The 13,486-nt window shown below is 33.7% G+C and overlaps 1 protein-coding gene across 1 annotated transcript in view; it reads right to left on the bottom strand.

Annotated features, from left to right (window-relative positions):
- Positions 1-13,486, bottom strand: part of LOC134848716 (uncharacterized) — a 30,702-nt gene continuing 17,216 nt past the window's right edge. Inside the window, exons 9-13 of the mRNA XM_063866231.1 lie at positions 11,159-11,443; positions 5,915-6,103; positions 2,320-2,565; positions 718-801; positions 1-113 (exon numbers count right to left, since the gene is read on the bottom strand). Coding sequence (XP_063722301.1) covers positions 57-113; positions 718-801; positions 2,320-2,565; positions 5,915-6,103; positions 11,159-11,443 — 861 coding nt within the window. The 3' untranslated portion in view covers positions 1-56. The remainder of the gene's footprint in view (positions 114-717; positions 802-2,319; positions 2,566-5,914; positions 6,104-11,158; positions 11,444-13,486) is intronic.

The raw sequence follows: 13,486 nt of genomic DNA, 5'->3' as shown, positions 1-13,486 counted from the left end.
GGGTCATGAACAAAATTTAATTTCAACAATCACTAATATGAAATACAATAATCAAACTAAAGAATCGAACAGCAGCAATTGCGTTTTTTGCGACGACTGTCCTTGGATCCTCCCTGAAACAAAAGAACAAATATTCGAGTTTATACGGCAATATTTAATTGTACAAATTTACCGTTTACAAAAACTATAACAATATTGAACTGCATTCAAAAATCAGTATTCTATCACAAAAAACTAACTGATCAAACCAAAACTTCAAAAATTGTTTTTGTGAAAATCTGTGTTTAGGTCAGTCATTCTTGGTAGGAAGGGAAGGTTTGGACGAAAAAATGATTGTTTTCGGAGCGCTTTTTCCCTCTCATAATTTGTGTATATTAAAGTCAAAAGCGCCCTCGAAATAGATACCCAAAAAACCTGAACTTAAACACGGAGGCGAAGCTGCGCTTCGCAAACACAACCGACGAAAACGCAAAAAAGAGATCTAAACAGGCAACACAAAGTGAAATAAGGCATAAAGAAAAGACTAAAAACACAACTTGAGAAAACTTTTTTGCTGAGATTAGGAGTATCACGTTCTTAAATCTGCTCCACGATTGCTTTTAATTTTACTAACTTTAGCCACCAATAAGGCAGCTACAGTTTCTATCAAATTGCCAGAGCTATGTAGCAAAAATTCGACCAAAAAAAACTTCAATATTCCGGATTTGAATCTCCGACCTGTTGATTTGGAGTCTCACGTCCTGGCATTTGCCCCAGGGTTGCTTGGAAGTAAACTAGTGGCCCAGCTAATACTGGATGCGCCTGTTTAAATATTTTTAATCATATTTTACCAATACGGAATTGCGTATTTTGAAAAATTTCAAAAACTTGATTTTTACGCAAAACCCTAGTGATTTCTTTGCTCAAGTACAGAATCAGCCGCTTATTTAAAGAAAAAAACTACTACTATCTCTTTCAAGTAATTTTTTTCTCAGATTTGGCTGGGTAGTTTTCGAAACAAGTAAACAAGGTAGCAAAAAAAATCAAAAGGTTTGAACTTTGACTTATTCTAAATCCAAAAAATTTTCTCTACTGAAGCATGGGAGTAGCCTCTTATACAGGAAAAATTTCCACAACTTGAATTTCAGACTGAAGCCTTAATATCAGATTTCGCTAGTAGTTTTTGAGAAAAGAGAAAAAGTGATGAAATTTCTAAAAAAAACATGATAAATTTTTCAAAAGAACTTTTCTGAAGTTCAGATCGGTCTTTCTAAAAACAAATAGGGTGTAACAGATTCCGCAGGCAACATCTAAGCAAAATGGTAGCTTAATAAATTATCAACCTCAGAATCCGTAGGTTTGTTTTTGAAGAAACATGTTTCCAAAATAGGGCAACGTTTCAAAAATTGGACCTTTTCTTATGCTACATTTTTTTTCAAAACGTAACGGATAGACGTTTGCGCAGAAGAGATTCACATAACTGGTTTTTCTGCTTTCGGTTAAACACTTTATTTTCAATTTCTCAGGGTAATTTTTGAGAAAAGTGAAAAAAAAATAAAAATTAACTAAAATGTCAAAAAATGAGTATGTTTGAGGCCATAACTTTTTCTATCAAATTCAGGGAATAGCCGCTTGAGAAGGCAAGATCCCTAGATTTTGTTCTTTTGCTTGAATCTTTCAACTCAAATGTGTGCTTTTCATATTTGAGAAAAAGAAAAAATTAAAAACAATTAGGTCAAAAATCCCCCTACTGAAACTTTCGGAGGCCGTAGAACGAGGGGTAAAATGAAAAGAGACTACCAAAAAATTCTGGAACATAGAAGAGCAGCCGATTTTGCCATTGGTATCATTTTTTTGAAAATCAGTACAGTATTTTTTAAGAAAAAGTGAAACTTCTGCGGAAAGTGCAAAAATTTTCCCATACATTTTCATAATACTTGTTTTTTTTTCAAACAGGACCTAACACTAGCCAAAAATAAAGCAGTAATATATGCTATTAAATTGCTTGTGCTTAATTAAGCTTAGGTAAGCTTAAATATGGTTTAAATGAAATATACCAAAAGTGCCACCAAATGAGCACTTTTATTTGGGACTTCGGTTGGAAAAAAAATCTTTGTAATCATACACTACGCTTCGCTTATGTAAATACAGTATCAAATGGAAAAACCTTTGGTAAAATAAGGGCAGCAAAATCTATGATTTTAGTTATGGAAAAAAACGTTTAAGGATAGATTTCTATGATTACGTCAGTTGTTTGAGACGGAAAAATTGATCGCATACAAATGAAACAATTTTAACAGCTTGTCTTCAAAATTTAAAAAACACAAAAAAAGATTTCACCCGCGGAATAAGTAATCCTTGCTGTGACGTAATAGGCTCCTCTCCATCCTCACTGTCTTCGTTATTCCCATTTCGGCTAATTAGGCCTTCGGTCTCGTCGAAAATGATATCTGCCTCAATTACAAATGATGAGTTAAGATGGTGCAGTGCACTTCTCTGTCGGCTAAGTGCGTCTTCGACTTGTTTGATCACGAGGTCTGAAGAAGATAACTGCCTGGCTTCACGAAGGGATAGAAGTTCCAGCCGCTAAATACAGCACCACATTGGGCCAATTAAGAACGTTGCATCTGTAATCACGACAGTTGTAACCTTCTTTTATAGAAAAAGTAAGAAGACTAACTCCATTTTGCAGATCAAATTAGATACGAGAAAAACCAAGTTGAGATCTTCCAGGCCAGTTTAATGTGGATAAAAATTGCTGAGAATTGAAAGTAAAAATCTGATTGGCTGGAAAAATTCAAATAAGAACAAAGAAATTTGCAGCCTTAAGAGCACCACACCCTCCCCCCTGAGGCTAGTTTAACCTGGTCCCATTTTGCTAAATCTGCGTCTCATGAACACAGTTAATTTTAGCATCCCGGCATCCAATCTAAATAGTTTGAATGAACTTACGATCTTCTACATTTTGAACCTAACCAGCCAATTAGGATCATTAAGAGACAATAAGTTTCATTAAGATATATTTTTTTATATTTTGAGCAAAAAATTTATAAATATTGCTTCGATGATTTGAGTATTTTCAGTTGTAAGGGCTTATAATTATCAAATTGTTAATTGAGCTTCTGTTTTTAGTGAGTCTCCATTTTTTGCCGGTAATCAATTTATTACATGCATAGGAGAAACTTTATTGTAAATGTTCGTCTTTTTCCGAATTGGAATCTTCACGCCAAAGGAAGAGACGACAAATCAAGACAAGACTGCTCGTATCAGGGCGAAGCCCTGAATGTTCCGACTGCCTTTTAAGGTTTGTGGAGTAGTAGTACCATCAAAAAATTAAATGTAATAAAATAAAATGAAAAAAAAAAATTCTAAAACTTAATTTTTTTAAATGAAATCATCCCCCCACACGGCATATAAAGTACAAAATAAAAGATTTCGCTCATTGTAACATATCAATTATGGCAAATATGCTTCTTTCAACCATTTTGGAACGATTTCAAAGACGGATTAAATCTCCGCTTACGCGTTAATAGCGCGAAATATATCGCGCGTTAATTGTCCCAAATTGGCCAAAATGGCCATCTTAAAACCCCCATAAGTTTACGAAAAAAGATCACAGGTAAAATATTTTTTCAAATTTAAGCTCAGGACAACAATACCTTTTGAATGATAAAAAAAATCCGTCAAAAATGGCTACTTAAAAAGTCAAAATTTGTCTGAAGAAAAAAAAACCCACTTCGAGCACAAATATTCCGTTACTTTCGTATCAAAAGTCGGAACAACAAGAGAAATTGCCAACTAGTTTTTAACATCTTAATACATTATATCGCCAAATAGTTACGCAGAAATATATACGCGATAGTTTTTTGCCGTTTTCATTGAACAAAATTGTAACAAAATGAATCATGCGAGCCCTTTCTTCTTCCAATCTAAATATAACTTGATGCAAGCACAAAGTTTTAGGCTAGTCAAACGAAACTAGCAACAGAGAGAACATATAGCAAAGTTGAACGAACATATTCATTATATATGTTTTGAAAGCATAATTTTTTATGCCCATATTGGCAACAAACACAATTTCAAACAGCAGAATCAACAAAAAAATTATTGCCAAAATAATCGTTTCGATGGATTTTATGGAGAAAAATGACAAGATTGAAATGACTCTAATGAAATTTAATGCATTATGATGAATTCTAATGGATGATAATGGATTATACTGGATTAAAAAAAATGGTACGGTGTCTGCCAAAAAGATCGGTGTCTGACAATGCTTGATTGAACTAAAAATCATTCTAAACGACTTTTGCCCATGGAAACTTGGTGCTGATGTTACACTAATGGAGACTTCAGCTGTAATAAAAAATCGTTGAAAGGATATTATTGCATTTTTATCAAATTTTCATCAAATGTTTGAAAAAAAAAAACTAAAATAACTGACTCAAATTGTGATGATTGGGATTAAACTGGTCATATACTGAGAGGGCATATGAACTCGCAACTGCTATCAAAGTTTAGGTACAGCTTCAAAATTGAACAAATAGTTAAAGTCAGTGTTCAATTCATGAACATTTTTGGAGTAAACATTTATTAACCCTGCCATTAATGTGAACAAAATTTGACAAATTTTTTCACATTAAAGGCACGGTTATTAAATTAAATCTCCAAAACAGCTTTCATGAATGTAACACTTATTTTAACTATTTATTCAATTTTGACGCTGTTCCCAAAGTTTGATAGCTTATGCAAGTTCCAATACTTGGTACAAAAGTTTGAAAACTATAATGAAACTAGCAAAGTGTTTCTTTAAAAAAAATTGATTAAATTGATTTGAAAAACAACCCCTTACGCGCTATCTTAAGTACAAGGTGTTATTTTTTGAATATAACAGATTATCAAATAGACCAAATAGCCTGTCTCAATTCAATTTGGAATAATTTCTAAGACGGATGAAATCTGCGCTTACTCGTTATTAGCACGAAATATATCGCCCGTTAATTTTCACATATCGGCTTAATTGGCAACATTTAAACCCTCATAGTTTTATAAAAAAAACAAGCGTTGTGAAACATCATTGCAACATTGAGCTCAGAAAAACAATACTTTTCAGCTGATGCAAAAACAAATTGCCAAAATTTGCTAGTTCAAAAGTCGAAGTTTGAAGAAAAAACCACCCCCATTACAAACAGTCCGTCTCTTTCTTCGAAAGGCGGAACAAAAAGTAACTGGATGGTTTCCTTTAATGAATAATTAATGACGCACGGTCTTAGTTGGGTTTCTTGTGTCGAAAAACCCCATCCTGTTACACAAGTGTTACAGACAATCTAGGACATGGTACAGGAGAAGTAGTAACCATAAGCAAAGCAGTTCGAGATAATTTAATGAACTAATTACGCGGGCCAAACACTAGCAAGTTTTCTTAACCCAATTTGGTTTTTCAAGTTAATTATTAGAATAAAAAAGATTTTAGATTATATTTTTCACATCAAGTTATTTTTCAATACAAGTTCTTTTAAAGTTTCTTTTGAAGAACGCCATTTGAGATATGCGTTAAAAGAAACTTATATGTTATTATAAGTAAGAATTGAGATGACTTTTTCCAAGTTTGTCATCTGCATTTGCTCTGACTTTAAAAAATCAATGGTGGTAAAAAAAACAAGTCGATCAGCGTAATGAGGGAAAAACTTGTGGTCGACATAAACAGATTTACTAGTTGATTTTTCAACCACAAAATATTGTTGAACCATCTCTTGTGTAACTCTGCTGGAGTTCAATTTATTCATGCTTGTTTTTTCTGTGATAAGATATTTTAAACAAATACCTTCCTCTCTGGTAACTACCAAAAAGATCATAACTCAGCGGATAAAACCAAAACTTAACCATATGATGTGCAATGGTTTTTGCAGTCAGAGGTCCCTAACAGTTTTGAACTTACGTCTAGTTTGAACTGTACAATCTGCGCCTGCTGTACCAGATGGTCCAGTGTCTGTAGTTCAGACATAGCCCTGGGTACCTGGCTATCGGCCACACCCCCCTGCGATCCTCCCTCAGTGGATGCCTCCAAGTCCCAGTCCTCAACTGGAATCAAGATGGAGTTCTTTGCACGTGAGAATTCCCTGTACCCCTGAATCATTGGAAGAATAGAAAAGATCTCGGCTGAGAGCATGGAAACAGTATCGACCATTTGAAAAATAATATTTAAGAAAAAAGTTTCCGCTCGAGCTGAAAATTGTTCAGTTCGAACAAAAAGGTCACGTGATGAGTATGTCTGAATTGAATTTGAATTCATTTATCCAGAAACATAACATTTTTAATGGAATTAATGTAATATGTTCTCTGGAAGGGCTGTTGAAAGAGCATATTTCAACTTATCACCAACCGCCCTGGAAAGATTAAAAAAAAGAGGACAAGTAGAAAAGTGGGCTTCTATACAAAAAAGGTTTCATAAAAACTCATTATAAATTCGCTTGTTTTCAGCCATTCAACATCTTTGGGAATTAGGAACCTAGTGTTTAACCATTTGCCCAGTGACGAGTTTCGTCAAACATGATTTTTAAATTGCTACTTCTAACTTTTTTGTTATCATATATCATTTAATCAGGTAAAATGACGATGATGGAGAATTTTAGAGAGGGGCCATGTGTCCAACAGGCAAAGGTTCATCTTTCATATAATTGTATTTGTTCTCTTACATCGTCTGCTTGCCACGCTTTCTATGTTCGACTCCTGTGTTCTGTGAAACTTATCAACTAAATTTCGTAATTCTTGACTGTTTTTAGTAGTCTCAACAGATCTAGAAGAATTTCCAAAAGAAAATTTGTATGCTCTCGACCATTTTACAAACCTGGTTAATAGTTTGATATAAACGAAATATGATTGGGTAGCAAAAGTAGCAGATAAACCTTACGATATCCACCCAAGTCGATTTAAGGGGAGAAAGTATGGGAGAAACTAATTTTCAGGAATTAACTCTCTAGGTATAAACTAGATTCATTGATTTAATCTTCTTTTATATTTTATCGGAAATAGATTGGAAACATCAACTTAGGTAATTAGCAGCATTAAAATCAATCCCGCGTAAAAAACGACTTTTGAAGGCTTTTTTTAAATTAAGCACTTGTTCCAATTGCATATTTTAATTTTCAAAATTATTCGCGGCTGAGGGGGAACACTGCTACGATTGCTGCCTTATGGGGGATCGTGTGATTGATTCGAACTATCATACTAAACAGGGGCGGATCTAGAACTTTCTCGAGGGGGGGGGGCGGATTTTCAAAACAACATTTATGAAATTTTGTCTACTTTTTTTTAGGTCGACCAAATTGATTTTTCGAAAACTCTCAAAGCATTAGGAAGACCCTGTTTTGGTCAAATTTTCTGCGCCACTGGCGAAACTTAAGAAAAAAAGGACAAAAAAGCATTTTTAGGCACATTTTGGAAAATTTTGACCAAAAAATTGCGCTTTTTCGGCGCGCGCTCCCCTCTCAAATTTAGTATATATTGGCATTAAAGGCGCCTTTAGAAAATTTTAAGAAAGATAGGACAAGGGGATAAGACAAGAGGCGCCTTAAGAAAGATAAGACAAGAGGTGCCTTTATAAAATTTTCTGCGCCACTGGCAAAACTAAAAAAAAACAGGACAAAAAAGGCATTTTTAGGCACTTTTGGAAAATTTTGAACAAAAAATTTCGCTTTTTCGGCGCGCACTCCCCTCTCAAAATTAGTATATATTGGCATTAAAGGCGCCATTAGAAAATTTTAAGGGTTCGTCACCAACTATGGATATCTCAAAATAGTACAAAGGGGAGACCCTTTGGGTCGGCAGGGGGTCGAATCCCTGAGGAAGGGAGATCGTCCATTAAAATTAAAATCCAGGAAGCTTATTATGTTTAAACTTAAATGTTTATTACAAATTTATTACAAAAGAAACCAAAACTTGTTAGCTGTTTTAATTTGTTCGTAGGCAAAACAAAATAAACTAATTTCAAAAAAAATATATTTTGATAACGCAGGTTCAGGAAACTACTTTCATGAGCCAAAACAAAGACAATATACGGGCATCGATCAAAATTACTCATAATCTTTGAACATTTAAGGAACCAGTCCTTACTCAACAATCAAAAACTAAAACCACTAAAAATTTTTGTTGTTTAGTGTAACAAAAAAAACAGAAAATTGAAAAAAGTTGTTTTCGCCGAAAAAGACGATTCGTCAAAAGAACTTGCCGGTGATTGCTTTGTTTATATAAAAAACAACCTACTTTTCTCAATGATCTATTACTGAAACAACCAGAAAATTAGACAAAACAGCTTGCATCTGTGCAAAGGCCTGAATTTTCCGACTCTGAGTATATATAATATACTCTGAGAAAAGCTCTGATTATATAGAAATTGGGAAAATCATCCACGCTATGTTAAATACAAACTATATAATTCGTATGCTGCAAAAATAAAAATAAAAAAGCCCACTTAGAATGCCTCAACTCAATTTAGAACGTTTTCTTAGACGGATTAAATATTCGCTTTCGCGTTAATAGCACGAAAGAGATCGGCATTGATTGCCCCAAATGGACTAAATTGATAATCTTTAAACCCCCATATTTTTTTGCAAAAAATAGTCACATGAAAAAAGTTGTTTTCGCCGAAAAAGACGATTCGTCGAAAGAACTTGCCGGTGATTGCTTTGTTTATATAAAAAAAACAACCTACATTTCTCAATGATCTATTACTGAAACAACCAGAAAATTAGACAAAACAGCTTGCATCTGTGCAAAGCCCTGAATATTCCGACTCTGAGTATATATAATATACTCTGAGAAAAGCTCTGATTACATAGAAATTGGGAAAATTATCCACGCTATGTTAAATACAAACTATATAATTCGTATGCTGCAAAAATAAAAATAAAAAAGCCCAATTAGAATGCCTCAACTCAATTTGGAACGTTTTCTTAGACGGATTAAATATTCGCTTTCGCGTTAATAGCACGAAAGAGATCGGCATTGATTGCCCCAAATGGACTAAATTGATAATCTTTAAACCCCCATATTTTTTGCAAAAAATAGTCACAAGAAAAACATTTTTTTTTAAAAACCTGAACTCAAGTCAAAAATATTTTCCGGTTGATGTGAAAAAAGTCCGTATAAAAAACAGGCTAGTTGAAAATTTGTTTGGAGAAAAAATGACCCCGAGCACGATTGTTTCTTCACTTTTTCGAAAATCGCATTATAAAATGTTAATCTGATATTCGTTTTCAGCAATCAAGTGGATATTAAAGATTTCAACCAATAGAAAAAAATAGACACAAATGATAGTCTAAGTTGCTTTAAAGAGCTTTTTTGAAAGCAATATGACAAAATCTGTTACGAATACTTGTTTAGTAACAGAGTTGCTTGTTTCTTTACATAGCGTTGCTTGTTTCTTTACACTGATCTAACTGGCAAAAATGGTTTGCAACCTTTTTTAGTCAGATAAGGTAGAGATGCCCGAGAAAAATTGATTTAGATTTTGAACAACTTAGTGAGATAAAGTAAACATGTCCAGAGAAAAATCAATTCCGTTTTAAAATAGTTTAGAAATATATCAATTGAAATCCATCTTAATGTTTCTACCATTGAAAATGGGGCAAAAATTGGTGTTTGGGTGTGTTTTAGTTTTTTTTCCCCGCAAAATCAGGTACCACAAGTAATCATCGAACAAGGTTGAGTGATATATCATATAAAAACTCTTTTGGTTGTGATTTAAACGACATTTAAAAATTTCCAAAAAATATCCCAATGTCGAGAAAAACCGGTTCGAAAGTTTTGGTTTTTCGTCTGATTTCGACCAATCAAAGTGATAATAAATTGTTAAAATGATCATTTAGGCTGAGAATTTTGATTTTTCCAAATGGAAACTAGTTTTGAAAGCTATATTTGGCTCTTCCTTGGCAATAACAAAATATATGTATATATATTGTTAAAAAAAAGAAAAAACTTCGAATTGCTTTTGAATTTTTTTTTGTTTGATATTCGTTTTTTGAAAACAACTGTTGTCGACCGACTATGTTTAAGTTACGAACTTTTAACGCGTTTGTGTAGTTTTATCATCACCACGTACAGAAAACGACATTTGCATAACATAGTTACAAAAATCTGCTCGTATTAGGACGAAAACTTGAATGCCCAGACTGCTTTTTAACGTCTAGGAAAAAAATGTTGATAATTTTTTCAAATATTTTTTTTTGCAAATTTTCAATCCATTTGCTACGTAAAGTACAAAATTATGTATATAGCGTCTATTAACGTATAAACGTATAATTATGTATATAGCGTCTATTAGCGTCTATTAATGAATTTTTTGAGCGGGTTTTGTCGCCGCTTACGCGTTTTTAGCACGGAATAATTATGCATAAAATATCTTTTTAAAATTTGAGTGCAGAAAGCACTGAGTTTTTTTTTTCTCGTCATATAGAAACCCTGATCAAAATTGACTAGCTAAAAAGTCAAAAGTTGTTCACATAAACGGCTTGTTTTCAAATAATCGAGCGCAAATTCTTCTACATGGTTGTTTCACTATGGCAACTAAACTAGTCTTGCCACATAGCTTTTGCCGCTTCCGTTAGTCCATCGCTTTTTCAAGTTCCAAATTATGTTTAATTGTTTTCAACTGATGGTTTCAGATGAAATATTGCAAACACGATTAGGGTGGAATCCCTCATGTGCGAAGGACCGAATGCGCGAAAATAAAAATCAGCCGATCAGGTTTCAGTAATCTAAATTTTGGAAAGAAAACGAGAAAATCTGAAAGAAATTAAGCATTTCCATGGACTTAATATTGATATTGACCGAATATAAAACGGCAGAAATTTACTTTCACTGACCGCCGCCGAATTGGAACAAATTTTACATTTCAAGGGTTTCGTTATGAAAAATGCAAAATATTGCTTCATTTAATTTATTTCAATTGAATGGAAGATGATTCTTTTAAAAAAATGCCTTTCGGCTAATTTTATTTTCGGCCCTTTGCCCACGAGTTTTTCGCGCATGAGAATAGCCCCCACGATTAGCACTTAAAATCAAATGAATCATAGCTAGTTCTAATTAAAGATTGCAATTATTCCAATTTTGAATAGTTTTCTGGAATGTTTTGAAATCTAGAAAACATTCTGCGCACACCTTTGATTCACATAGCATTTATTACCTTCCGGATTGCGTTTATCTCCTGTTCACACGCATTGATCATCCCCATAAGCTCCGCAATCAGATCCTCCTCACTGGTCTTCTCCTGCCCCTGCCACATCTCATAATAGCCACACTCGGTCAGCCAGTTGCTAGTCTGCTGCTCATAGAAAGAGGACGTCACAGAGGGGGCTATGGAATGAGGGCCTGCACTGATGAAGGAGCCACGTGATTGGCTGGATGGACGCGAGTGATATGGTTGGTTGTTTATATTGTGCACATCGCACCAGGTTTTGAATGTCTCGTCCTGAAATTATCAAATAAAAAAATCGATTTTTGAGAAATACATACGTCTTTCATTGAGAACCTTTTCTGCCTTTCGATAAAAGTGCGTGCTGATTAGTTCGAGTACTGTTAGTGATTTGATTTCATCTTACTATTAAGGAGAGTTAATATAAAAATAACCTGCAAATTTTGAGCTAGTTCCGACACTGTTTAAGAAATTGGGCAATGGTTCCAACCCAAAAAAAAACACAGGAAAGAAGGTTCTGTTCTGGAAACCGCGAAACAACCTACCTTTTCCTGTTCTGGACTCGATTTTAAAACTGCTCAAATCACTTCTACCACGCCACTGCATATCATTGGTTTTTTCTATACCATTTAAATATATCGAGATGCCTTGAGTGAGAAATGAAAATCTCTTTCAACTAGGATTTTTTCTTGTTAAGTTTTGATGTTTAGAAGGACTCATCAGCTTAGACCAAATAAACTGAGAATAGAGTATGAAAAAAGAAATTTTGTAAGATATCAGTAACTACATCGCTCTAAGCAGTTCGATATTTCCTGTCAGTTTTTGTGCCAAACTAAAGAAACGTTGTGATTTTTTAGTTTGGCCAGTTTGTAGCGTTTTCGTGCCAAACTAATACTTTCTACATATCTAAATTGAGTGTACAAAATTCCGCATTTTAATTGACTGATCTTGAACAGCATTTTTGAGAATAAAAATTATCTAAGCCATGCCTTCAGTCTGACTTTTCTCAATGGCGCTCAAAGAAAATTTTAGTTCCAAATCTCATAACATTTTCTAAATTCTAATTTTTAAAGGTACTAAACTCTGGTTAAATGATTTTGATAAAATTGCGGTACCCCAAAAAACGTTTAGTCACAAAATAGCCAGCTGCCCATAGACTGATCTCCAATAGATGATCTTCGCTGAACATGTAATACTCATTGAAATACAACGATGATTCATCAATAAAAAGTGAACAAAAATCAATTCTTTGCTATAATAAATTTGCTTCAAATTGTGCAAAAATCCAACAATATAGATAACTTATCACTGAATAAGCATCAATTTGATCAAGCGCAGAAGGTAATACAACCTGTTGCAGCGCCGCCGAGAACTTTCCATTAAGTACAATCTTCTAGGTACACTGAGTACTATTGGTTAAGCTATGTACCATGTAACCAGAAAAAAGTTATGAAAAAATTGTTGCAGTTTTTAGATCTAGGCAATAATATGAATTTTCCCAAAAAAAGTCAGGCTTTGCTTTAATGTATTCCCATTTCAATCAATTTTTTTTTGCTATTTTCGTTATGTTGAAATACCAAAACAATATATCGCGCGAAAACAAAATATCACTTGAAAAACATAAGTTTTTATTTGGAACCTAATTAGTAAATCAATAAGCAACAAAACATTTATAAACCACAGCGCTACATCATTGAAAAAATCACAGATTCATCGTTGAATAATTCATAAATAGTTTATCGGTAGCTCATTACCGAAAAACATTTGTCGATGAGCCAAAAACTATCATCGGTTATAAAAAAAAATTAGAGCTAATGAGTTAAATAACACCAAATCATTGTTGATTAACTACGGAATGTCCGACAGGGTGTGTTCAATTAAACAAAAAAGAGAAACTAAGAAATTCGGGTGTTACGTGCATGATGCCATCAAAAGCAACCAGCCAAAAATTAAACAAGTTGTTTAACCGGTCAATTTATTTTCGAAAAAATTCTGAGCAATTAGCATGCTTCAATTCAACTTGAAATAAAATGGAGTTCAAATTTGCTTGCCACGCATATATATTTTGCGTAAAAACTTTAGCAATTAAAAATAATCTCAGAAATTTGCGTAAACTAGTCCAAGCTGAGCCCCCAAATCTTCTCCGAAAAAGATAGCAGGCAAATATGTGCTTGAGTTTGAACCTAGCTAGTTGATATAACCATCGGAGTCTAACAGTTTTTTGTTGAAAATTATGATTTCGGTGACCAAATGTAGTCTGATGAAAAACAGCCCCGATTCATATTTATTTGTTACTTTATTCAAAACACCTAGCAACAA

Source organism: Symsagittifera roscoffensis, chromosome 6 (genome assembly GCF_963678635.1).
Source record: "Symsagittifera roscoffensis chromosome 6, txSymRosc1.1, whole genome shotgun sequence".
Classification (NCBI taxonomy): Eukaryota; Metazoa; Xenacoelomorpha; order Acoela; family Convolutidae; genus Symsagittifera; species Symsagittifera roscoffensis.
This window is presented reverse-complemented; position numbering and strand designations above follow the sequence as displayed.